The 27,306-nt window shown below is 39.3% G+C and overlaps 1 protein-coding gene across 1 annotated transcript in view; it reads left to right on the top strand.

The window, feature by feature from the left end:
- Nucleotides 1-27,306, top strand: part of WIF1 (WNT inhibitory factor 1) — a 68,645-nt gene that overhangs the window by 18,412 nt on the left and 22,927 nt on the right. Inside the window, exon 3 of the mRNA XM_030323139.1 lies at nucleotides 23,860-23,968. Within this exon, the coding sequence (XP_030178999.1) occupies nucleotides 23,860-23,968 (109 nt within the window). The remainder of the gene's footprint in view (nucleotides 1-23,859; nucleotides 23,969-27,306) is intronic.

Raw genomic sequence — 27,306 nt, 5'->3', positions numbered from 1 at the left:
CAAAGAAAGGTAGTCTGCCAGATCCCAGGCTAGGGAGTGTGCTGGCGGGGTGCCCAAACTCCACCATAAGTGATGGCGTCCCAGTCTCTGAACTCACCATGTCCCACTGAGCTGGCCTCGGGAGATCTGGCTTCTGGCTCGGCTCCCACACCATCTATCTGGGGCTTCAGACAAGTATTTCATTTTCTTTCTCATCTGTAAAATAAGGGGTTCCTTTCAGTTCTAAAATGTCTGTGATTTGTTACTAGCCATTATCACTTCCGCATTGTTCTTGGTTCTGCGTTTGAATTCAAATCACAGAGAGAAAAACAACTTGGACAATACCATTAATTGTAGCAAAAAGGAAGAAAATGTGAGCAGAACTAACTTTCAAAATACTGTTTGCCTGAATCACACCAATAAAATCCAGCAAAATCTATTTTAGGCAACGTTTACCTGGTTTTCCAATAGTAGCTTGGTTTCAGTTCATTCAGTTTGACTAATAAACTCACGTTAGGAGTTCAGCTCTGAGGCAGGTAGGCCAGACAGCTATGTGACTCATATTAACCTTTAAGACCTTTTGACAAATGATTATTACTAGTAATATTTACTCTGTAAGACCTTCTTCAAATAATAGTTCCTTTCTAGACATTCGTAACACTTATTCCTTGCTGGGCTCTTTACAAAGGACTGAGGAATCAAGTCTGAGACTTTGTCTCTCTGTTACAAATGGAGGTTTTTACACTTCGAGCTGTCCCTGTAGTAATTATAACTTGCAGCACTCGTTCCTCAGTTACATAAACTAGACTTCATTAGGGTTTTCAGTACTTAATTTCCTGGGTATAACCCTGGGTATAACCATGAATCGTTACAGAGTTTTATTTTAAGTTCATTACTTTTTTCCATCATAAATGAGTACACCCTCTAAATGTCTTTGGAAAATACAGAAAAAGAGAAGGAAGAATGGGAGAAGGGAAGTCATGTATAGTTAACTCACGTAAGAAAACGCTAAAATATTGGTGTTTTTCCACCTAGTGTTTTTCCGTTCAAGCAACAACTTGTCCCCTTTTTTGTTGTTGTCTGCTTGGGAACAGTGGGGCAGTTTCCCATGTTATTACATATTCTGTAAACATGGTTTTTTAACAACCACACTATATTCTGTGGATTATTTAAACGTTCTCCTATTTGGTGTTGTCTCTAGATAATTTTTCACTATTACAAATAACACTGTGAACAGCAACCCAAGGCATAAAAGTTTTTCCATAGGAGGATTACTTCCTTAGGGCTGAGTTCCACAAGTGGAATTTCTGAGTCAAAGCACTTGATAGTTGTGCAGGCTCTTGGCACATACGTTAATGCTGAATGGCTTGTAATGGGGACTCCATACTTTCAACAGAATTATGCAAGGATATCCTTTTTAGTATTCTCTCTTTAGTATTTTTAGTATTTAATATTAGAGGCTTAATTCTAAACCTCGAAATGAGGCTTTCTAAATGGTCCTAGTGGCTGTTGATTTGTGCCTGCATTTTTAAGTTCTGACAAGTTTATCTCAGTAGGAGTTTCATACTGTAGGGGGCAGTGGGGGATCAGTAAGTGGCTGTCCTTTTCCAGAGAGGGATGTTAAGGTCGGCCAAGGGAAAGAGCTCTGCATAGGGATGATTAATTGCGAACACAGAACTCTTCAGATATATATTAATTATAAATTACGGATACAAATACAAAACCAGTGGGTGAATTGCAAAGAATAAAATAGGTCATTCCTTTTTAAACAGCAAAGAAACACATTTTCTATTAATTTGGAGTATGAATAAATATATGAGTTTTTCTGCACGTTTCAGGTACATAGATATGTGTACCCAGAAATATTTTGAAATAATAGTGATTGGAACACTTATTTCTGCATATATACCCTTTAAATAAGTTTTTTTATATATTAAGTAATTTATTATTATGCTCCCAACACTCAGTGGTATAATTTTCTCAGTTTTAAAAGGCACAAAGTTCGAGAAGGATTAGCAAGTAGGTCAACTTCCAAGCCTAAAGAGTTATTGTCATCAGCGGCTAGAGCATAGCACTTTCTAAGAGGAAGAATGGCATATTTACTACATTTATCAAAATAAGGGAGCTCTGAGCAAATAAATACGCTTTTATAGGTGTTCCATAAAAGGGAAGACAAATTAATTTGCTGGTCAGAGCTCCCGGAGCTGGATATTCAAGCAGAAAGAGAAAGAGTTGGTTTAAAGGACCCTTTGGAGAAAAGTACTCAGGCAGCTGGATTCACTTGAACCAGAAGTCTTGATATCAGAGTAAATATTCTGCATTTTAGCCTTTGAAGTGTCTGTTAACTTGTCCTGAATTTGCTGTCTATGGAATAAAATGGTTCAGGCAAGAAAAAAAAAAAAAAGCCTGGTAGGTAGACACAAATTACTGTTTATAAACTGCTGGCTTCTCTGCTGCAGAGAATCTCCTGTAGCCACTTCAAGGACAGGAGCCCTCACCTGCTTCTTTGAGCAAAATCTCCTGCAGCGAACAGGTGGCAAACAGAAGGGAAATGGACAGGTCTGACGGAGGGATTCTCAGCCACCCTGTTGGCTCACCCTAAGCAATCTCAGCAATTGGTTATCAACATGTATCTCTGTAGTTTAGAACATATCAGAAATTGATAAAAGCAACAGTGTGCATCCAGGATATCTGTGCAGCAAATTTCCAGGTTTGCACGTTTCTGAGATTACTCATGAGGTCTTAGATCGTAAGAGCACAGAACTAATACATTGACACTTTAAGAACTAGCTCTTTATCGAGCCCAGTTCTCTACCCGGTTTTCTATGCAGAAAGAATTCTGTTCTTCCCAAATGCTCAGGAGGGTGTTGATGTTAAACGCTGGAAGGATTTGTCAAGGGCTGCCTCCACTCAGAATCATAAACTCTTAGAAGGGAAGGGAATCTTAAAGGTTCTTTCAACCACCTGCATTTTCAGATTAGAAAACCACGGACCAGGGGTGATGCCAGACATTGTGAGAATCACAGAGTTAGCAACAAAGCTGGCAAAAGAACATATCTTCTGACAGAGAGAGCTTCCCACTTTGTTTTCGTCTGAAACTTAAGGCTATGAGAGGGTTAATAACACCATATCACAATTCAACAGTCCCATAAAATGTGGAAGGAAAGAATTGCCTATAATTTTTCTCCCAGAATGAAGAATAAGGAAGTCTGTTGATCTGTTTTTAGGTTACACAGTCTAGCAAACACACAAACACATGTGCGCATGAGCACGTGCGCGTGCACACACACACACACACACACACACACACACACACACTAATGTGAAATTTTGAGGCAAAGCCAATGGGTTGGTCACTGCTCTGAATAACAGGATGAGGCAATAGCTGGAGAGGGCACTGGTCGGTTCTGGCCATCATACATTTCACCCAGCACCAGTGGCCAAGACGTGGTAGGTATTTAGCAATGGTAGTGCCCCAAATCTCAAGCTGATATCAGTATTGGGGTTTTTTTCTCTTTCATTTTAACAACTGTGTAATGGAGACAGTGGTAGGGAAGTATTATGGAAAGCACACTGAGCCAGTCTTGATGGATGGGCCTTGGAAATATAATTTAACCTCCCTGGCCCTCAGTTTCCCCAAATGATCTCCTAGACTTTTTCCAGCTCTAAAGTGTCATGTCTCCCCATCAGAGGGGCTTTGTGAAGACTGACCTGTTTACAAAGCTCTCTGAGATCCCTTATTGTGGAAATTCCAACAGTATCAAAAGAAATACAGATACAAAATTTTCAATGACATTTGAAAAGTGTTTAATAGTCAGATGATATATATCTTTAAAAATAGTGTTGTTTTTAGGTGATTTTGAAAAGTTGGCCTGACCCTGTGTTAGCCTGTTTCTAAAAGCCTGGGTTCATAGGTTGGCTTTGTCTTCTATCCACTGCCTATGGAGGAAGAACAACATGACGTTAGCACAAAGTGTGGTGACCCTTTTGTTCTGATGTCCTCCTTTCAGTTCATTTTAGAACACTGGCTCTTTCTTCGAGGTGAATTCTTTCCCCTAGAATCCACCAATCCTAGAATTACAACCTCTCTCCCTTTTCTTCCTTCTTCCATTTAATAAACACGATGTTTCTCCATGGTCCTAGAACTGCTATTACTTCAATTTCCCCTAATAATATCACCCCAAGAAATATGGTACAACCAAAGAAAAGCGCTGAAGATGGAAATATATAAGAGAAAATGTCAAGGTGATTCTAAAAACAGGCTGATGGAAAGAGTACTGCAGAAATATTTACTCTCTGGGAGGAAGATAATTTAGAAATAAGTACTAAGGAAAGATTTGATTTTCTGGAACAAAGAAATTTTGGAAGGATCAGGAAGAGTAATATAGAGTAGCATAAACAAAGGATAAAACTTCGGAGTGGAAAAATTAGAAAAAGAAGTAGACGATGTACAGCCCAGAGCAGGAGGACTGGAGAGTGAATGCTGACAGGGAAGCTGCTTGTGAATGCAAAAGTCTTTTAAGGTCAATAGTCGATCAGCAGAGCAGAAAGGGATCTCAGCCTCTCTCAGCATATAGGCCAGATCTTTAACTACCTTCTGTAGGAACTCTGCCATCATCTTTGGCTATCCAGAGTTTCATCATTTTGATGGCCCACATTTTGTCTCCATCCAGAATCTTCCTTGCTACAATGAAATCTAGTTGCTTTTTGTTATACTTTTCAGGACTTGAGAACAACAGCCAAAAATTCATTTACATCAAAGTAGGACTCCCTTTCCAGAATGATAATGTAAACAACAAACAAAACAAGAAGAACTAGAGACAACAATGAACTTGAAAAAGTAGTCAGTCTGAATACTTAATTTTCAAAAACACTCCTTCATAAGACTTCTTAAATGGTTTCAGTAGATTTTTGGTATCTTTTTCTAAATCCTTCTGATTCGTTCGTATCATTTAAAATAGATATTAATATTTTTTAAATTCTAGATTCTTTTTTTATTTTTATTTTTAAATTTCATTTTATTATTATTTTCTTGAGAGAGATAGAGCACACGCAAGTGAATGATGGGCAGAGGGAGAGGAAGGGAGAGAGAGAATCCCAAACAAGCGCTGTAAGCAGCATGGAGCCCAACACAGGTCTCGAGCTCCTGACTCTGTGTTCATGACCTGAGCTGAAATCAAGACTTGAACGTTTAACCAATTGAGCCACCCAGATGCCCCCGCAATTCTTGCTTTTTAATTGAATTAATTTTTAATTAACCTACAATGTTATTTTAATTTTAAGTGTACAACATAGTGATTTGACAATTAAGTGTAGTCACCATCTGTCACCATACAACGTTATTACAATTTTATTGGCTGTATTCCCTATGCTGTACGTTTCATCTTCGTGACTTATTTTATAACTGGAAGTTTGGACTTCTTAATCTTCATCTTTTTCACCTGTTGAACCACCCCTCTCCCCTCTGGCAACCACCAGTTTGTTCTCTAAATAGATACTAGTATCCTATCTAATGCATGACATGAAGGAAGAATTTTACACACAGTAAATTTCATAATCAAGTTGACTTTTTCCATATAGCAGAAGATTGCTAACTCATATTCAGTTTGTAACAAACTATGATTTTCCAGATCTGATTTCTCTAGTTTCAGCTGCTCCCTTATACCTCAATGGTTGGCTTTTTGTCCCTGCAAATTTTATTCTAGTTTTAGTGTTGAAATGTTTTAATTGATTAAGAACATTTAGGTGCTTCTGTCTTCCAGAGTATTAAAACCCACTTAATTTAAGAAAGGCTACAGCTTTTGTAAGCACCTTCACACTTTTTTTTTTTTTTACAAAAGCCACTCATAGGAAATCTTGATAGATTGGTTTCCAAGACCAGTCTGAATGTAATACCACACAAACTCTTAAACTCTTAAACTGATTGTTTAGCCATCCTATAGAAGAGTGAAGGCTGGACTTCCCTATTGTAGGAAGCAATCAATAGTGATTTTGACATAAAGGTAGACTCTCTATTGCTTCCTGCCCTTTCTTTTGAGGAAGGACGTCAATTGAGGAAGCACTATTTGTTTCTTGTGACCCTATGTTGATATCTAGGTTATTCTTCAAGGTGTGAGAGTCATAAAAACAGATACTGATGTTAACAGGTCTATAATTTCCAAAGCCATCCTTTTTTTCTTTTTTGCAAAGAAAAAAAATACAGGAGACTCATTTCTCAGTACCTTTTAGTTTCCACACATTCATACAAGTCACGAGTTAGATCTTATTGGCCCTGCTGATTTGTGTACATCTGGTTTTCCCATTGGCCTATTTCCTTTCCTCTTTATGTAGCCTGTGGCCTTCTGTCACAACTGGACAGAAACTGGACCAAAACCAGCTCACTGATACCTCCTTAAAAACAATCAAACAGAAGATGTTAAAAGCTTGATCCTTTTCCCCTTCAGTGTACTGGTCTTCTTTGATCATCTGTGTGTGTGTGTGTGTGTGTGTGTGTGTGTGTGTGTGTATAGGGCTTTGAAATTATTTTTATTAAATGAAGTTGGACAATTAAAATAGATTGGTAAATAGTTACAGTCTCTGCATTTAGGAATTATATATAATCAAATAGAGGAGATACGGAATCAAATATCACGTGTTTTAATGTAGATGGTACAATGAAGGCATTGCGAGTCAGTAATTCAAATTTTAATTGGAAAGCTAGTAACATATTTACAAGTGCAGAAGTTTTATAAAGTGACAGTAGAGTCACAAAGATTACTTTAATGGTGCTATTTTGAACTAAAGAATCTAACAGTTTATAAATTTGCTGGAAATTAGCTTGGCAACTTTTTTCTATTGAACTATAGTTGACACACTGTGTTACATTATTTTCAGGTGTACAACATAGTGATTCGACAAGCGTGTGTGTTTTGCCATGTTCACCACAAGTGTAGCTACCAGCTGTCACCATAAAACGCCATTACAATACCATTGATTATATTCCATATGCTGTATGTTTTATTCCTGTAACGTATCCACTCTATAATTGGAAGCCTGGATCTCCCATTCCCCTCCCCTTTGGCAATTTTCAGATATGCTCCCAAAAAAATGCTACTTCATGGTAACAGGCAACAGAACTAAGGTGACACTGTCGGGGGTAGTAATAGTTGTGAAGAGAGGGTGAAGATACAAAAATAACTCCTTTGATGTGTCCCCCAACTTTATTTATTGGTTTTGGCTTTATAGTCTCATCTCTCCTTAAAGATCTGATGTTTAGTCTAAAAGGATGGGACTCCTCTTTCCTTGCATATCTTTCATTCTGTCGTTAAATGTTCCTTCAATTCAGACTTCTTCTTTGTCCCCTTCAATCCATCAGAGAACTCTGTTGGTTTTTTCGGTTTTAACTACTGTGACCATGGGTTAGATACTTTTCTTCCCAAGTCTTTTTTTTGCATGCATACTGCCCTTCCTCCCAAAGTGAAGCCAATTAAACTACCCTAAACACTTACATTTTAAATTTAGTAATAGTATAATTTAGCTTAACGAGAGAGAGGAGTAAATACCAATCTTAGATAATGTAGATAATGGGATAACGGCTTCCTAGCCTTTACTAAGTGAATATATTTTCTACTTATGTTTTTAATCGTTTGCTGGAGGTCTTTTTCCCCCTGAACTATTTTTGAAAGCACACAAGCTACACAATTAAGTAAAAACTTAACTGGCTTTGATTAAATTGCTTTGCACAAGTGAGTGTCTATTGGATTGGGGAGAAATATTTATTTATCCTTTTAAACTTTCCAAAAATCCTGCCTGTTAATGTACCCACACCCAAGTTCAGGGGCCCGAAGAGTTCAAGGCTGACAGTAGCTGTGAAAAGTTTCATAGCCTTTTAAGAAAGTTCAACAGCTATGTTTGGGGAAGAAATATATGTATTATGCAAGACTGCTAGCTAATGCAGAGATTGTTACATATGGAATTCATAAAGGTCCAATTACAGGACCATCACTGTTTGCCATGGTTTTAACTTATGTAAGTTATTGATTATACTTTCATGAGATCATAATCAAAAGGTTGTTCTTTGGTAATGGTGTGTTAGAAGAGCTTTATCCTGAACTTCAAAGCCATCCTCTGAGCCCCAAGAACAAAGGCTGAGAAGTTTGAACCAGGGCCAGAATCAGTCTGTATGAGTTAACGATGTTCCAGACCATCCGGGAGCCGAATCAACCCATCCACGTGCGTGAACTTTCTCTCATCACATCAAATCAACAGTCATCACTAAAAGATGACAGTTGATTCAGCTTTAATGTGCTTTTTTTTTCTTTAATGACTCAGTTTGACTAACTATGGTGTCTGCTCACATCCGCCTCATTACCCATTTGTTTTAACTGTAAAGTACTGTCGTTCACTATGTGCTCTCTGGAGAGAGCCATGGTCATTAACTAAGCTTACATCTAGGAAGGGAAATTGAAAGTCCTAAGGAATTTACAGCAAATAATTCTTAGAAATGAGAAAGCTAATGCATAACATATAATAATTAAAAAGAAATAGAGGAGGGCTCACATTTGTGCTAATATTCCGGCATATGTTAAGTGGGCAAAATAGAAAGACAGTGAGGTTACCAACTGAAATATGCTGCCTCCTCTTTGGTTCCTACCTAAGATCCTTATGTAAGGACCCGAGGCTTAAAACTATTACACCAAATAAGCAAAATGCCACCGTGTGTGATCACATTGTGCAGTCTTTACTGATTCTCACAGCAGCCCCTGTAAACCTACTGTATAGGTGACTTTCTCCCTGGGCCTTTGGATGACTCCTCAGGCAGATCCTGGACTTTCTCTAGTTAGCCAAAGATAATAAAATGTCTTCTGATTACTTTAGTGCTAAGATTATTCTTATTTCAGTAATTAAAATATCCACTGCTCTGTAAAAATTCCAGACTGCGTTCAGAGTTAAAACCCCTCCCCTCCCTTAGCTGCAGCCTGGAAGGCACCATGATTGACTCTTCTCCAACTCCTCTAGGGCTGAAAGGCTGGGGGGCAGGTGGGGGGCCTGGGAAACAGAGACAAGAGATAAGAGACAGGGCTTTGGTGTCGCGTACAGTTTCCTGTGGCCCCAGAGGATGTTTAGAGCTGATCTTGTTACTGAGGGCACTTTCTGGGGTTCCTCCACTGGGAACATTGGATTCCTTTGCCTGTGATGGAGGGCTGCTTCCCGTCCTGCTGGATGCTGAAAAACACACTGCCCTGCCCGCTCTGGTCCTGCCCACACTGGCCTCCTTCTCTTTTCTGAATGTGCCAGGTACCTTCCCACCTGATGGGCTTGGTACCATGATTCTTTTCTGCTGGTGTGCACTTCCTTCAGATGTGCTCAATGTATTCGGTTATTTACAAGTTTTCCAACACTCATATTTACTCACTTGTATTGATATAAAAAGTTTTCTGACAAAGACAGCAACGGAGAGTATGTGGTTTTAAAAGTACTGTTTTAAATCAGTAGTACATATTACCTGTATTGTGTAGCACAGCGTTAGGCAAGGTGAGGGTTGCAGAAGAGGTCTCAGTCTCTCTCTTTGAGAAACTCTAATAATAATACTCTTGATCTGAACTTACTAAAGGAAATAAGAGTATTTACTCCTGTTTAAATTAAACTCAATGTTTTATCTCATACAACCAACTTCTTGTATTAATATCTGAGTAGAAAGAAATCATGTAATCGGTAAAATTATGGTTAAATTATACTGTGCTTTTATTTCCAAAACACATTTGATTTTCCTAGATCTTACCTTTTACCCTACAGATCAATCTCAGCTAACAGCTCTGACCCTGGCAAAGATTTTAAAGTAAATTAATTCTAATTAATTAATAACAAAAATGTTACCAAATTGAAACATGAACAGAAGAATGTCATTATGTTAGCTGAACTTTCTTCTTTCTTTCTTTGACTCATCCAATTTATTTATCCAATGTCTCCATTTATTGAGCCCTTTCAATGTGCCAGGCACTGCTCTAGGTACTGAAAATACAGCAGTGAACACAAGAGAGTGATGGCCCTTGTAAAGCTTAGGAGGAGATACGTAATTTGTTAAATGTTTAAATGGACATATATCAAGTGATGATAAGTCCTAGTGAAAAACATAAAGCGGAGAATAAGAATATGCATGGTGGGGGCTGCTGTGTCAGAGAGGATGGTCAGGCAAGGCTGCTTGGATGAGATGACATTTTACTAGAAAGGAATAAAATTTAAAAGGGGGTAAGCTATGTGGCTATCTGGGGGAAAAGCGCCCCAGCAGAAGGCGTAGTTAGTGCCAGGTCCCTCCGACGGGAGTATACCTGGCACATTAAGAAGCAGCAAGGAAACCAGCATGGCAGGACCAGAGTGAGCAGGGAGCTACAGCTAATGATCATGCAGCCCCCGGGGAAGCATCACTGTATCACTTGCGATGTGTTATTGTCTGTGAATTAAAGCTTATTCATTCAACACAAATGCCAGTATTCGCTGTTTTTCTTTATTAAAAAGCTTTTTATTGAGGCACCTGGGTAGCTCAGTCTGTTAAGCAACCCGACTCTTGATTTCGGCTCAGGTCATGATCTCACGGTTCATACGTTTGAGCCCCACGTCGGGCTCTGCACTGACAGCCTGGAGTCTGGTTGGCATTCTCTCCCTCTCTCCCTCTGCCTCTCTCCCCTTATGCTCTCTCTCTCTCTCTCTCAAAATAAATAAACTTTAAAAAAAAAGCATTTTATTATGGAGAATTTCAAGCATATACAAATATTGAGAGAATAGAAAAATGAGCAGCCATTTATCCATCACCCAGATTCAAGAATCATTAATTCATGGCCATCCATGTTTTATCTATACTCCCTACCCATGCCCCCCTCCCATAGTATATTTTGAAATAATCTCAGGTGTCATGTAATTTTATCTATTAATATTTTAGTATGTATCTATAAAAGATAAAAAAAGTTTTTTTAAAAATCTCCCAAACCATTAAAAATAATTCTTTAACATCATCAAATATCTGGTTAGTGTTTAAATTTCCAACTATTGCCCATACATTTTTAAAGGTTCGTTTATTTGAATGAGAATCCAAGAAAGGTGCACACCCTGTGCCCACTAATCTTTAGGTTTCCCCTCCATCTCTCTCTCTTTCCTTATTCCTTCAAATTTTTGTTGAGGACCCTGGGTGTTTGGCCCATAGTGTCCCATAGCCTGGATTTCATTGATTATATCTTTGTGGTGTAGTTTTACTTATTCTTCTATCCTGTAAATTCCCTGTAGAATCATAGTCAATAAGACATTTCTCATTTGTTTTAAAGCTAAAGAAATACGGCAATTCCAATTTTACCTATTTACGCTAACCTCACCTGTAAGCCCACAGCTGCACTAAACAGAAAAGGAAAATATTTTTTTAGACTATTTTCACAGCCCCTTGTTCCTTATGAACTCTACTCCTAGGCCCACAGCACATAGCTGATTCCTTCAGGACCCATGGGAACCCCCTTGATCACATTCCTCTAGCCCCAAACACTCAGAAATCCCCAGAATGTTCCTTTCTACGTGTGCGTTCTTCCACTGTCTAGAAACTCCCACTAGCATGCCCCAGCAATAAGAGAATTGTGTATTGATCCTGTTTATAATGACTACCATTTGTTGAAAGCTTCCCATGTGTCAACATTGGTTACCTACTTTAGCCATTACTTACTTTCATCCTTGCAAAAACACCATAGAGTAGGTGCTGGCCCCACTTCGGTTCCTCAAGCTTGCCAAAGTCCTGCCAGAGCTTACGCACCTGATCTTACCTCTGCCAAAAATGTTGCCCCCTGTCACCTGTTTAACGTCTGCCCCATAAGCAGATATCAGTTCTGCCATTCTTTCTCAGGCAAGCCTTTCTTGACAATTAGGCAAGCTAAGCCTAATTACATATTCCCAAAATGCTACATGCTTCTCCCCTAAAGCATCTTATCACGGTCTTAATTTTTTTAGTTATTTGGTTAATGACCAACTCCCTTTCAGTCTGCTAGCTCCATAAGCATAAATACTAGATCTGTTTTTGGTCTTCCTTGGCATTGTAGGTGTATACAATGTCTGTTGCCTGCCACACTCAATAGATAAGAGGCTAGGACTATGCCCAAGACCAACTGGTAAGTAATGGAATGAGAATTCAAGCCAAGTTGGTCTTACTGTAGCCCAGATTTCACCCATATTCACCCCAGCCTGTGGATGTTGTTGTTTTGGACTGTTAGCAGTCTCCATAGAGAGCCAGCTTGGCACCAGCTTGAGTCTCCTTGTGTATGGCCCCGTTATCTCCTATTTCCTGCTGACTTGTGATTGGGATGCCAGTGTCTACCTCTCTCAATCAAGGGTTCACAAGTATCCTGGGCTTCCGTTTCATTTAAAGTCAGAAGTTTCATGACTGGGAATGGACATGGTAAGATGTGATTTACCGATTTTTTTAGGGTATGAATAGTTTGACTCAAAGCTTGAATTTATTTTTTATAAAAAGCTTTTATGCCACCAAAACTGTTAGTCACTAGGGATTCAAATAAAAATAGACAAAGTCCCTTCCATAGAGGAGAATTTAATGGGGAAGACAAGTAAACAGATTGTTACTGTAAGTCCAATAGTAAAGATAAGGGGCAAAGTGCAGGAAAGAAGAATCTGGGACGGGAAAGTTTTACCAAAGAGATGATATTTCACCTGTGCCTGGAGAGGTAAGTCAAAGTTTGCGTGGTGGACAAGAGAAGAGAGTGGACATTCCGGGCATAGAGTAGGGAGCAGGATTCAGGAGAGAGCATGGCAGTTCAGTGGACTTAAAGCTTACTGGACCTAAGATTGGACTCAAAGTTTGCTGGAACTAAGATGTGAGAGAAGAGGCCGGTGGTCAGAGCCAAACGTAAAGCTGTTGCTAAACTCTTCCTCGTGATTAGAAACTATTAAGAGTTTCACGTGGGAGTAGTGGTGTGGCCCAGTTGGCATTTATGAGGAAAAAAATGGACGATAGTGTAGCCTGGAAGGCATAAATCCAGATAGCATGAGTTAATGGGGAGATAGGTTAGGGGACAATTACGGGAGCCTATGTGAGAAATGCCTGAATTTTGGTAGTAACAGTGGGAAGGAAAAGAAGGGAACAGATTTGAGAAATCAGGGATAGTTTGTGGAGATGCCTGGTCAGAAAAAAGTTAGGGGTATAGAAAGACTGCCAAGTTTGTTCCTTGGGTAATCAGGTATACAGTGCTATCTAAAGAAATGTGAGTGCACAGGTTCATCAGGAAGGTGATGAGTTTGGTTCAAATAAATTAGACCCAAGGAGAGACGTCTGGTAGACAGCTACCAACATGAACTGAGAGCTAAGAAGAAGCATGGAAAGTGGAGATAAAAATCTGGAGGTCATTGAAATGGCGGTATAAAGTCACAGAAATAGATAAAATACTTCAAGAAGAGGGCAGAGGCAAGAAGAGGAGAGCAGGAGTTGTTTCCTGGAAACATCAACATTTTAAGGCAGTGGCTCTTAACCATTTTTTTTTCTTTTTGAATCATGGACTCCTTTAAGAATGTGAGGAGAGGGGCGCCTGGGTGGCTCAGTCGGTTAAGCGTCCGACTTTGGCCGACTTCAGCTTGATCTCACAGTCCGTGAGTTCGAGCCCCGCGTTGGGCTCTGTGCTGACCGCTCAGAGCCTGGAGCCTGTTTCAGATTCTGTGTCTCCCTCTCTCTCTGACCCTCCCCCGTTCATGCTCTGTCTCTCTCTGTCTCAAAAATAAATAAACGTTAAAAAAAAAATTAAAAAAAAAAAAAAAGAATGTGAGGAGAGCCAGGGTCTGCTGTGCCCAGAAAAACAGTCACATATATATGAACACATAAGCTATGGTGTGTGGGCCCACCTTCAGAACTCTTTTTCCAGGTGCCATTATAGAAAGAGAAGCCTGGGAAGACCATTACAGAAAGATAGACAGGAGGAGAGGAGGAGTTTATGGACACTGTTGCTGATATAGACAAAGATTATAATAAAAATTTTCAGAGAATACAGGAGAGATTAAGATGGAAAGTGCTCATTGGCTGTCACAACCTGGAGGCCATCTGTGACCTTTTATGAAGACATTTTAATAGCGATGAGGGCAACAGCCTTACCTCAGTGAGCCGAAGACTGATGAGCAAGAACACTGCAGCCATGAGTATAGACTCCTCCGGAAGCATGGTGCTGGCAGGAAGGAAGAAAGAGAGCCTCGTGGCGACAGGGTTGGGTTTTAACCTTTTAGTCCTATTAATATACATGAGGGACGATGGCATTATTGATAGAGCCAATCTCAGAGGATATGGGAAGGAAGCTGACTGAATGTGGATGTGGGCTATTTGTAGGTGGATGGAAGAAAAGTTGAGAGAATTCATGTGTAGCCATTTCTGTTTCCTTTGTGAATATGATCCAGTCATCAGTCGAGCAATGATAGCAGGGATGGGGCAGAGGACTTTGGGGGAAACTATGGAATTGTGTGTGGGGGGAAGGGAAAGACCAGGCATGTTTAAAAGAATTGCTCAGGGGTGTCAGGGGGCAACTGAAGTTGGCCCCATAGATTTAGCCAGTCCTCAGATTATGGATTTTCATCATCAGTGTTCTCCAAGAAATTGCTTCAGCTCTGCCTCAGTTTCTCATTTTCTTATAAAGGATGAATAATGCATGTCTTAGTAACAGTTTTAAAATAGCAAGTATCTAGAGGAACTTAGAAGATTAAAAAGGATGATTACGCTGCATGTTCTAGGCAATGGCTTTTCCTGAAGTATAAAAATAAATTTATAGTGACGACTGCTATTTGAATCTTTTGCTAGTAACACTAGTTCCCTAAAATCTAAAACTAAAATTACAGACTTTTTTTTTTTTTCTCTATTTGGTTTCTAGATAGGAACAGAGAAACTGGTCATCGGAGGCATCTTGTAACATAGTATCCTGATATATGAAATTGTGACTATATGGACAAAGAAGTCAAATTAAGGCATATCTCTTATTTACCAAATAGTTTAATGCATTTTTTTCAAAACATAAAGTCAAGAAGGAAAGTCTGGTTTTTTTTCTGGCTTTTATCAAGACGTAAGTTAACGCTGTCCATGTGGTTTCAATAAAAGTATATTAAAGAATTTTAGAAAACTACCTGAAGCTAAAACTAACACAAACATGACCTAATGGTAAATATTTTTAAAGTCATCACTGAGAACATCCACTGATATTTCTAAGTCAGTTAAAGATTTCCGAATACTTTTTATAGTGGAATGAAATAAATATACATCTCAGGAGATAACTCTACATTAAAAAGAACACTGAGGGGCGCCTGGGTGGCGCAGTCGGTTGGGCGTCCGACTTCAGCCAGGTCACGATCTCGCGGTCTGTGGGTTCGAGCCCCGCGTCGGGCTCTGGGCTGATGGCTCAGAGCCTGGAGCCTGTTTCCGATTCTGTGTCTCCCTCTCTCTCTGCCCCTCCCCCGTTCATGCTCTGTCTCTCTCTGTCCCAAAAATAAATAAAAAAAAAACGTTGAAAAAAAAATTTAAAAAAAAAAAAAAAGAACACTGAAAGAAATGGGACATCAGTCTTGCCCTTTTCAAGCTACTTATAGGTGCTACACAAATTTATTTCTACATTTTATAAAAGTCATTCTGTCCTAAAAAATGTGATGTACTGAAGATACACTATTGTGTGAATTGCATGAAGGCGAGAACAAGGGAATGAGATACTGATGAAGAATAAATGTACTCCATGATGTGTGAGGATAATCGCTCAGTTTTTAAATTATTATCAAAGAAATAGCTCTTAGCCAATTCTCTCTCCACCCACCCCCCCCATATAAACAAATACCCAATGACTGCTTCTGAAGCTTTAAGAAAAGAAATATTCAAATGTACATCGTGAGATGAGAAGAAAAAAACCAGAGAAAGTACTTCTTTTCTTTTTTCAGAGCTGAAATCTCCCTCTCGTCTCCTCTAGAGCACCATGCATTCAAACCGCTGCCTCCTGAGCCCTTCCATGTTCTCCAGTAATTACCATCCTAGCCAGGGGAAGCGAGTGGCTGTGCTCCCGAGGTTTCTCTTCCCACACCTCCTGTTTGGCCTGGCCCTGGTCCACTGGGTGCCAGCTGTACCCCTTAGAACAAAGTTTTCTTTCCCCAGTCCCATTCCTTACCCCACGTGATAGTGCCCAATACAGGCCTTCTCAGTGCCCAATTTGGGGGTTGCCATTGACCCATCACTTTGCAGATGTTTGGATTAGGGCAGGCTCACTGGGAGGAGGAGGTCCTTGTCCCAGAAGCCTTGAGGAATAAAGAGGAATGAAGCCTTCGGTAGCCTCACTGCTGCCTACGTTGCCCCTCCCGTGGAAAATTTTGGCAATCTGGTGAAAGCAGTATGCTGAAGGGGGCTGTATTTTTAGAGCCCGTTTTGTCTGCATACTGCATCCTTTTTCTTGGTCTTTAGAAGAGAAAAACCTCTTTTCCATTCCCCAATGCTTTGCTTTTCTGCTTTCTTGTTACCCCTCCCTCAAAAAATATACATTAAAAACCCCTCGCTTTTGGTTTTATCCAACACAAAACAGAAATATAGTGCTCTATGACATTGGTTTTCTATCTTCAGGAATCTTAAAAGAGAGTGACTAGCCAGTGATTTGTCAGATAGCCAGGTCTGTTTCTGGTTTGCATGAGCAATGGTGATTCCAAACCAGAGGAGGAAAAGATGGAAAATGTCTTAGATATTTCAGATTCATGGGAAGCCAAACCCTGTGATCTCCTGCCAGTTTTAGTTTACAAAACTTTCATGGTCCCGGATGTGTTTACTTGGACTTTAAGTTTGAATATTACCATTATATTCCAATAGCTTTACTCCCTCAACCCAGCCCACTAACTGTGGTCGATGGCAGTGTATATAAAAATGATTACTGGAACAGAAGAACTAGGCTGATTGAAATTCTCTAAGCAATGTTCATTTCGTTATCAATTAAGCCAAGACCAGTGAGATAATTAAGTAACTACTCTGCCTGGGGAGGAGCTTTTTCTTTTGGTTTTGAAACAAGTTTTTCTTAGAGCCAGTTTCAAAAGACTTCAGGAAAAAAGTCTTTGTTGACATTTCACACTTTCTCAGTGACATTGTAATTGCATATTGTAATTAGACAAGGCAAAATTTATATAAATTTATACAATCTTACAAAATGCACAAACTTAAAATGATGTAAATTACATATAATTAAAATGATATATATGTAACTTATAGAAGAGATCCGGTCTCTTCTGGAAACATGAACCAGAAGAGCATTGGACAACATCAGGTGTCATAACTGGACCTTGTCTACACTATCTGCCTATATTTATTCTGGGAGCCTCATTGCCAAGGTTTTGTCCCTAAACAAGCATAAAACAGTTACGAATTACACAGAGATTGGTTGGATATCAAATGTCAATGTTTGATTGCTCTTTTTTTCAAACCTGTTCTCCAGTCTCTACATATGCCGCAGTGACTGACCACACAGCAAAGTAAAAGGGAATCTTTTGACCCATAAAAGTAATTTAGCAATCACCGAAACAGAAAAGCTGATTCCTGTCGGTAAAATCAGAGGCTCGTGCCCTTCACCATAGCAGTGTGCCCTGGGATGCACTGGGCTTACGCATCTGGATGCTTCTCAGTAGGTCATTCATTCATTCATTCATTCAGCAAATATTCATTAAATACCTGGTGTGCCCAATGCTGAGTGAATCCTTAGTAGTGCTGGGGGAAAGATAGAACCCCATCCTTAACCACAAAGAATCCAAACTGTACATGAAAATCCATGATCTCCACGTGGGAAAAATTTAACAATGACACAGGACAGTGTATGTTTAAGGGCTATGCTAGTTTGGGTCCTATTACCAGTCAGTGCAGGCGAAAACACTGGAATAGAGGTATGGCTTTGGCAATGTTTAGAGCACATCATTTGAGCCTCAGAAGAGGACCTCTGTTGGGGAGTAGTCCAAAATAAAGGAAATTTGGAGCCAGATTTTGGAGGACACTTGACAGGCTGAGGGCCCTATCCCAGAGATAAGGGGTGACAGGAAAGCATTGTGATACGGCAAAACCGATGTTTCCACTAGATATATTGGCTTATGTTATAGCAGAGGTTTTAGAAAAAAAATTTTTTTAACGTTTATTTATTTTTGAGACAGAGAGAGACACAGCATGAACGGGGGAGGGGCAGAGAGAGAGGGAGACACAGAATCAGAAGCAGGCTCCAGGCTCCGAGCCATCAGCCCAGAGCCCGACACGGGGGCTCGAACTCGCGGACTGCGAGATCGTGACCTGAGCTGAAGTCAGACGCTCAACCAACTGAGCCACCCAGGCGCCCCATAGCAGAGGTTTTAAAGAGGGAAGCAAGAAAGATACTTCAGAAAATGTTCTAATAATGCCAACATGAGTAAACAAAGGCTGGGTTAAGGAGGAAGCAGTAGGAGTGAGAGGCAGGGACAGAATCAAAAGATTATACAAGGACAAAGGACAAGACTTTGGTGTCTGTCTATTGGGAGATGAGGTAGAGACAAGAAACAATGACTCAGAGGTTCAGTACTTTTGTTATTGGAAAAATGATAATACTGTTGACAGATACAAAGACATCGAGTCAGGAAGCTGGTTTGGGAAGATAAATGACTTAAGCTCCGTGCACACAAGCATGGCCATGAGGCAGTGTGAATGGTTCACACTGAGCATCATTGCCCAAAAGGAAATAGTTCAACTTGTGAATGTGCATGAGTTTTATGATAGAATATAAAGAGAGAAGAGCGGAGGCCTGAGTCTTAGCGATTTTTACAGTCAGGAGCTGAGAGGAGAAGAGTTAATAAGGAAATGCAGGAAAATCAAGACACGGGAGAAGAATCCACAGAGTGTCACAGCATCCAAAGATAATGAGTTGTGAGTTTGAAGGATGAAATTTTGCAGGGAGGTGACAAGAAGAATGCCCAGGAAGAATGTGAGATCTGGCAATTTTTGGTCTAGACATTCAGGCGTCAGATTATTTTAAGCATTGGGCGTGTTTATTCATTTTGTTTGGGACTTTAACATTGAACTATTTTCCTTTCATGCTTACTTTAGTAGATTTCTTCCCGCCCTTCACATACAGTGTAGGAACTATTTCAAATCCTCCTAGTAATTCTCACACTGAATGCCTGGCTAATCTGAACAAACATGCATGCTATAATAACACCAGGTTCTTGTGAGAATTCAATGAACAGTGACTGGAGTGTAGTAAACACTCAATAAAAATTATTTGTAGATTTCAAACTTTACAACATCTATATGCTTTGTATCTACAAATCGCCTGAGATTTTTTTTAGGACAACCCTGATCCCACTATTGCTTTAGTGTTCTCTCATGAACACTTAGGTTAGCATCATGATACATGAAGTCAAAAGAGGTTTGAGAGCCATGGTTTTATGAAAAACCTTTGATTCTTAACTCAGAGGTTCCTGTAATTATTGTGCTTATTAGATTAAGTATGCACCACAAACCCATAACTTCAAAGATGATAAATCCTGGATTCTCCCTGTTCCTCCCAATGTAGTTCTCTGCTTCCTCTCTCTGAGTCCACCCAAGAAAGAGTGCCAGTGTGAAGGGCCTTCTGAGTTTATTCCATTTTGCCGCTTAAATGATGTCTTCATCTCTTCTGGAAGGAACAACCTTAACAGTCAGCCAAGTTGCTTGGAAGCAAGTTAACTTGCTCCAGCACTCAACTCCTCTCTTGATAATATTTGGGTGTCTTTTATACTTCTCCATGAAAAGAAAATTTACTGCATGGCAAGCCAGGCCAGCAAGATTTTTCAGCAACTTAATTTAGAAGTGAATTATTCTCCTGAATAGGCCCATTCTTTGTTTGAATACAAGGTGATCTTTTCATGTGTTTCTCAAATAAGCACCCTACTTACCTCTACCTGAGTTTCCATTAGTGTCATTTAATAAAACAAAATGTTCTTTTCCCTAATAGAGGTTTCATGCTCTCCAATATGCCACCTCCCTATTAGAGTTCATGCTCTGAGTTCCTTTTATCTAAGTAATAAATCTACAATCTCTGAAACTTGTTCCCAAACTTTAAAGCGAGCTCGCTGTTCTTTGGCCTAGAATGTAAGTTTTATTTGCCCCCAAATAAGTTTTTCCAGTGGAGAGGTTTGGGACCAAGACTGTTTATTATATTATAAATAAAGTAAAAACAGAAAGTCCTGTCTAGAACTGAAAATATGACATTATAAATCTATCGCTTATTTCATCAGCCATTTTAACTTTGAGGGAAATATTTTAGCTATTTAAGTTAATACTTAAGTTAAATGAGGAATATATGTCATTTCTACCACACGGTGATGATAATCTATTTGTAGAAATATTTATATGGTACTCGTGGTTTGGGTAGATCCGTTTATAATGACAAAGTGAAACTTTGAAAGAAGTCAGTGTTAAGATCAGAGACAAAGCGTTAGTCAATTTCTTTCTTCCTTTTTTACTTCTTTTTTTATTGTGCAACTGCAGCTTTTTTTTTGTTAATGTTTATTTGTTTTTGAGAGAGAGCTGGAGCATGAGTGGGGGAGGAGCAGAGAGAGAGGGAGACACGGAATCCAAAGCAGACTCTAGGCTCTGAGTTGTCAGCACAGAGCTTGACGTGGGGCTTGAACCCCTGAACCATGAGATCATGACCCCAGCCAAAGTTGGATGCTTAACCGACAGAGCCATCAGACCCCCCAGGTTGGTCAATTTCTAAGTAGTTTCCACATTAGGATTTTTAAGAAGGCAATGAAAACAGTAGCTAGGCAAGCCCCTTTAAAAAATATATACCAAGTATGAAGGAAATTATATATTTCAGAAATTATAGCATCATTATCATCTTCAGAAAGAAAGACGAACAAAAAAAAAAAAAGCTTTCTCTAGAAACTGCCTATTGCCAATAAAAATCCAAGCGAGAAACTGTTTTGACCAATTCCTGCCCTATGATATAGTCTTAGATTTGCAGTAGAAAAACTGATACTCACTGATTCTCAGAGAAATCAAAGGGACATCCTACAACCTCTAGTGTGAAATTCATTATTGATAAGAATGAGAATGTTGGCTGTCCAGACAAATCCATTAAACATCATATTGAGCAGTCATGCCAATGCGAATTACAAACTAATTAGCCAGCCTACTTAACGTGGCCAAACTCAAAAGCAACAACAGGAGACCCAGTGGCTCTGTGGAATTGTTTCTGGACCCTGAGTAAAACTCTCAGTTCCACATTCTTTGAACATCATCAAAAGTCTTTGAAAGACATGTTCAGAAGCTACGTTCTTAGTAAATGTTGTTTTCTTAAAGCAAGTACGCAAGCAAGAGATTTAAATCCAATTGTTACATGAGCACAGCCTACATAGAAGTCCAAAAAAAGAGTATTTCATCTGTGATCAGAGAATTATTCACACGGAGCCAATGATTATCATCATCCACACAGAACTGAAAGCAGGATACATAATAAATGTTTGGTTTTTAAATAAATGGGTTTATTTCACTATAAAAGGCAAGGAACCCCATGTAGAAAATTTGGAAAAGAGAGAAAAGGAAAAAAATCAGTTAGCATCAATCATACACAATCATTGTTTTAATATTGATGGCTAGTCTTTCATCCTTTTTCTTAGTAACACACAAAAAAATTAACTTATTTTTAATTATATTTTTATTAATTCTCTTTTAAAGTATATCACCCATATAGAGGTAGATTTCATTTATAAAGTGACGGAGCTCAAAGATAGAATTATGAGCGGCAAATGATGACCTGTTGAATGGTATTTGAAGCAATCCAGCCACTGAAATGTTTTATTTTCAGCATGTTTGTGTTCTGTCCACTCAGCTCTTTTCCATCATCATATGTACTGTTACTACAAGTGTTAAACGTTGGGACGTCATGTGCATTACGCAGGCGTTTGTTATGTTATTGTTGTTGTTATTACTGTACTTAATAAAGCAAATAAACCAAAGTTATGAATTATAAGGGCATGTATCACTAAATCCTTTCACAATGCCAACTAAAATATATTTTAGAACCAAATGTCAAGTGATAAACATTATCCAGTAAAGTGTAGAGGGAAGTGCAGCTGGCAGAGCCATTTAAAACACCCGGATTCATGAAACACTATCTGAGAAGTAGCCCACTTTTAAGAGTTGTCGGTTGGGGCGCCTGGGTGGCTCAGTCGGCTAAGCGTCCGACTTCAGCCAGGTCACGATCTCGCGGTCCGTGAGTTCGAGCCCCGCGTCAGGCTCTGGGCTGATGGCTCAGAGCCTGGAGCCTGTTTCCGATTCTGTGTCTCCCTCTCTCTCTGCCCCTCCCCCATTCATGCTCTGTCTCTCTCTCTGTCCCAAAAATAAATAAACGTTGAAAAAAAAAATTAAAAAAAAAAAAAAAAGAGTTGTCGGTTTACCACAAGGTCGGAAATAACGTTCTCTTTTTCAAAGGAATTCATTCCAAACTGACTTACCTTTCCTGATGACACTTCTTTCCTTCATCAGACTTGCAGTCCTCTGCCTTTCCTCCATCAGGGTAGGAAATGACTCTATCCTCAGGGCCCTCCTGGTGAATGAATTTAATAAAATTAATTCATGGAACTTTGTTACCAAGGACTCTTCATGGTGGTCTTCTGGAACACTGCCACAACCCAAAGAAGGGGCCACAGTGGGAATTTAGTCAACTAAGGTGCTTCTTTTGGTCCAGTGAAACCAGGAAGTGTTTTCCAACACGCTGCAAGCATAGCCAATGTCCCCATAGCAGCTGAGATCACCCCTTTGCATTATCATCCTCCTACAAAGTCCTTAACACCTAATACATTGATTCTATGACTTAGGGCAAAAAATTGTGTGAATGTCTAGCAGGTATCTCTTAATACCCTCCATACTGGGAAATAAATTTTATACTGAATATAAAGAAAGGCCATATTCTTTTTTAAACTTCTTTGTAACCCATATTCATGTAATTAATAATTTAGTTAATGAAACCATCCAAATTCTGTATATCTCTACAGATAACTGCAGAACCACTCAGCTTGCCTCTCATTTTGGCATCTACACTATTTATTGATTTTTCTTTAATCCCAAGCAAGAACACGTTGTTTCTATCACAAATCTTTTGAATAACCCAGTTGAGAATCAGTTAAGCATCAAAGCTCTCCAGTGAGATCAGACTTCGCTGGTTTCAGTGTTTCATGGATATTCAAGTAGGAGGAATTATTCTTCTCTACTAGACTTAGTGGGAAAATTTAAATGTTTAGAACGTAAAATTTTATCACTTGTTGCCATATTGCGGCAGTGGCTTTTGCACTTTTAGGCTTTTCTCTCCATAATTAAATTGAGACATTTAATGTAATCCTGCCAAAGGGAATGGCACTGAAAAATAAATCTCAACAGCAAAATCATTAAATTTTGGACTTTAATATCTTCTTTTGCCAATAAGTTACTGCTTTCATTTTCCCTTAGATCTTACAGCTTTCCAAATTCTGATCAAAAGACTTAAAGAATGACCCAAGAAGCCGAAGTGGATTGATTGTGTAAGGACTAACAGTTGCTTAATTGTTTTGACACCATTTGTTTCCTCAAGAGCATGTTTTTCTCAATCCTTTTAAAAGACAGCAACTAAGTAATATTAAGCGAAAAGGCTGCCTTGTGGATATTTTGGATAGATGTCATTAATGTTTTTAAAGCATCACTTCTCTCCAGAGTCTAATTCCTAGAGTTCTAAAATCCAGAAGGACGAGTTTTGCCTACACAATTTTTTGGATGTCATGTGCTCCACCAGAGTTCCTATAGTGAAAAATGTCACTTTCCCTTCAAAGGAATGACCAGTGAAGAAATGCCTTCTCAAGCTCCGTGGTTCCCATGGTACTGATTGTCATTGCCTTTTGTTGTAGGCAGAGTACTTCTATGAATTCCTGTCCTTACGCTCCCTGGATAAAGGCATCATGGCAGACCCAACTGTCAATGTCCCTCTGCTGGGAACAGTGCCTCACAAGGCATCAGGTGGGTGGTCTTTGCCTCGGAGGAAGGTTTACATTTAAAATGTAATGGGAATGGGAATAATATTTAAGATCCAGAAGTCGCCCACCAGAGGAATGAATTGTGGAATGTTTTCCTGAAGAGATCTGTTGATTTTAGGGCAGCTTGGCATGTTCCTGTCTCCTTTAGGCAAAACATTAGGACAGGAGTGACTAACTGGCAGTTTTATGATTTCCTAAAGACTCTACATAGCCCCAGTTGGTAAGTGACCACAGATTAAAGAAAGTCACCATATGAGATATATCTGGCCAATAAGTATGAAAAAAAAGTGACTTGGGGCAGATGGAATCCAATCAAGAGAAACATCCTCAAAATGAGCATTGTATTAAATAGGAATTTGAAGGAGAGAAAAGACATGGAAAAATGGAAGAAAGGGTTAATATTTGAGAGCTTATCACCCTTCCCTGCTAAGAAAATAAAGCATGGGTTATTTGTTTAGAGCTTTCAGCTTGCAAAATAGCACTTCATACATTATCTAATTTGAATTCTGGGAAGGAGTCAAGGCCAGAATTAATGCTCCATTCTACAAATTAGAAAATTCAGGCCTATGAGTTGTTACGGAACCTGGTCTGGATCACCTAGCGGAAGAACCAAGCACTCGGAGATCTTGGAAGGCAGGAGGTTTATTTCGCACTGGTGGGCTCAGAGGAGATCACTCTCCTGAGGTCTGAGTCCCCAGCATAAGCATGGAGGACAATTTATAGTCATTTACTTCCACAATAGTAATTTGGCATGCAAGGCAAGCAAGGCAGGAAGAAGACCCTGGAAGGGGGAGTCTTTGAGCGGGGTCTGGAATTCCCCTATCAGCCCTGTCGGCCATCTTATACATAATTTTTTCCCTATCAGAGCCTTCACTGACTTTCCCAAAGTCATATATGAGTAATAAGCAATGGAGCTGAGACTATAGCCCAGGTCTTACAAGACTTTTAGAAAAGTACAGAGATCACTTATGTTAACGTGTTCAAACACATGTTCATTTCCTTCTAGTTTATGAATATATATTTTCCCATGATTGGGATAATATTACATATTTGGTTTTGCACTTTTTTTTTCTTACTATTAACATTTTAACATAAGCATTTTCCCATGTCATTTAGGTTTTTCCAAAAGTCGTTTTTAATGCCCTTATTATCCATTTTATGAACATCCCCATAATTGGTTTACTCATTCCCTTATTGTGTGTTACTTAGATTGTTTTCAGGGTTTTCATACTAGAAATATCACAATAAACATCCTTTACAAAGTACTAGATGGTCACTGAGCAGAAAACCTGCTCATCTTATCCCCCATGACTGCCAACACACGGCCGAGCACAGAACAGACATTCAGAAAATACTTATTGGACTAATGTGTATACCAAAATCTTAGAGCTCATCTCATTATTTTGTTAAAATAAATTCTTAGAAGTACCATTCTTATGTCAAAGGACATGAACTATGAGCATTTTAAAAGGCTTTTAGAACAAATTGCCAAAATACCACATTACTTTCCACACAGGCTGTGCCCCTTTGCCCCGGCTAGCAGTGTGGGAGAATGCCTGGCTCATTGTAACTTCATCAGTATGGGTTATTAATCACATCAACTATTTTGCTGACTTAAAAAATGAAAAGCGTTTTCTTGGTGTTCTTTTCATTTGTTTTTTTAATTTCAATAGAGGCAGAAGACATTTTCCTGCCTCTATTAGACAATGTAAAATGTCTGTGTACTATGCTCATTTTTATATTTGAAATAATAGTGCTCTTTATTTTCAAAGCTCACTGTATTTTAACTATTTATACTTTATGGCATATTTTTCAATTTATTATTTAGTTTTTTTAAGGTGGCGATATACAGAGTCTTTAAAATCCTATGTGGTCAAGACTATTCTTTTCTTTGTCACTTTTTCCTATTACTTTTATGCTTGGAAGGTAACTCCAAGAGAGAGAGCTGGTAAGTGGTAATTTATGATGCGGTTTTTGGGGGGTGATAGTGGGGTTTGCGGGGTCCGGAGCCAGTGGCCAAAGAGAATTCTTGAAGATGTCTTTGGTGCAAAAAAAAGTGATGCTGGGGTGCCTGGGTGGCTCAGTCGGTTAGGCGTCCGACTTTGGCTCAGGTCATGATCTCATGGTTCATGAGTGCGAGTCTCGCATCGGGCTCTGTACTGACAGCTTGGAGCCTGCTTCGGAATCTAGGACTCCCCCTCTCTCTCTGTCCCCTCCCCAGCGCGTGCTCTGTCTCTGTCTCTCAAAAAATAAACGTTAAAAAAAAATTTTTTTAAGGTGATTTTACTGAAGCATGGGGACAGGACCCGTGGGCAGGAAGAGCAGCCCTGGGGCCATGAGGAGAGACTGGTTATATACTACGAGGTTGGGGGAGGTAAAGTCCGGGGGGAAGTTTCCAGTGAGATTTTCATATGCTAAAGAAGACTCCCAAGACAGTGGAGGCCTAGCTATTGTCAAGCTAAGGTGGTTTTCCCTGGAGCAAAACATTAACATTAAGACAGTAGGGAGTTCCTGGAGAAACATTTTACTCTGCCTGCCTCAAGTATTTGTCAATGGGTTGCAGGCTCTAAGGAAATTTAGTTCTACGTGCCCTTTCCTTCTGCCTTTGTTTCCCACATCAATTTACACATGCTTCTATTATTTTATCAAAATTTGTTTCGGTAGGAGTAAGAGGCTCTAACCTGAATTATTTTCCTGAGTAATCGGCTTTTCCAGTGCGATAGGATGAATTGTTTCAAGATCTGCTTTTTATTTCATATTATGTTCTTCTGTACATTGAGTTTTAGAGCTTACTATTTGTTCCAATATTGTCATATTTTTAGTTTTATAATATTTTTAAATAGCTGATATCATAACCCTGTCCTTTAAAAAAATAGTCTTATTTTTCTAGAGGAAAGTTAGATTATCTTTGATATCAAATAAAAATCTCATTAAGGTCTAATATAAATCTATGCAATAATTAGGGAATCGGATACCCGTATAAAGTCCATTTTCAGGTTGCGGTTATCAACTACTTCCAGTGGATCTCTAGGATCACATCCCAGCATTGGAAGCGTTGGGGACTAAATAAGCAGAGTTTTTCCAATTTTCTGCCATAGGTACCAAGGTGGGTGGAGACAGCAAGAGTGTGAATCTGAGTTTCTCTTGGGTCATCCCGGTGCTGTTGGTATAACCAGCAGTCCTCCCAGAGTATTTACCTCCAATCTAGATGGGTTTGGAGTTCTAGGAATCTCCTGTGAAGGAACAAGGACTTGGATTCTGGAGATAAACTCACCTGAGATTTGTAGCCCCAAGGATAAGGCTATCCCATTCCAGATACAT

The sequence above is a fragment of the Lynx canadensis genome, chromosome B4 (genome assembly GCF_007474595.2).
Source record: "Lynx canadensis isolate LIC74 chromosome B4, mLynCan4.pri.v2, whole genome shotgun sequence".
In the NCBI taxonomy this organism is placed as follows: domain Eukaryota; kingdom Metazoa; phylum Chordata; class Mammalia; order Carnivora; family Felidae; genus Lynx; species Lynx canadensis.
The sequence above is the reverse complement of the archived record's forward strand: the minus strand, read 5'-3'. Positions and strand labels throughout refer to the sequence as shown.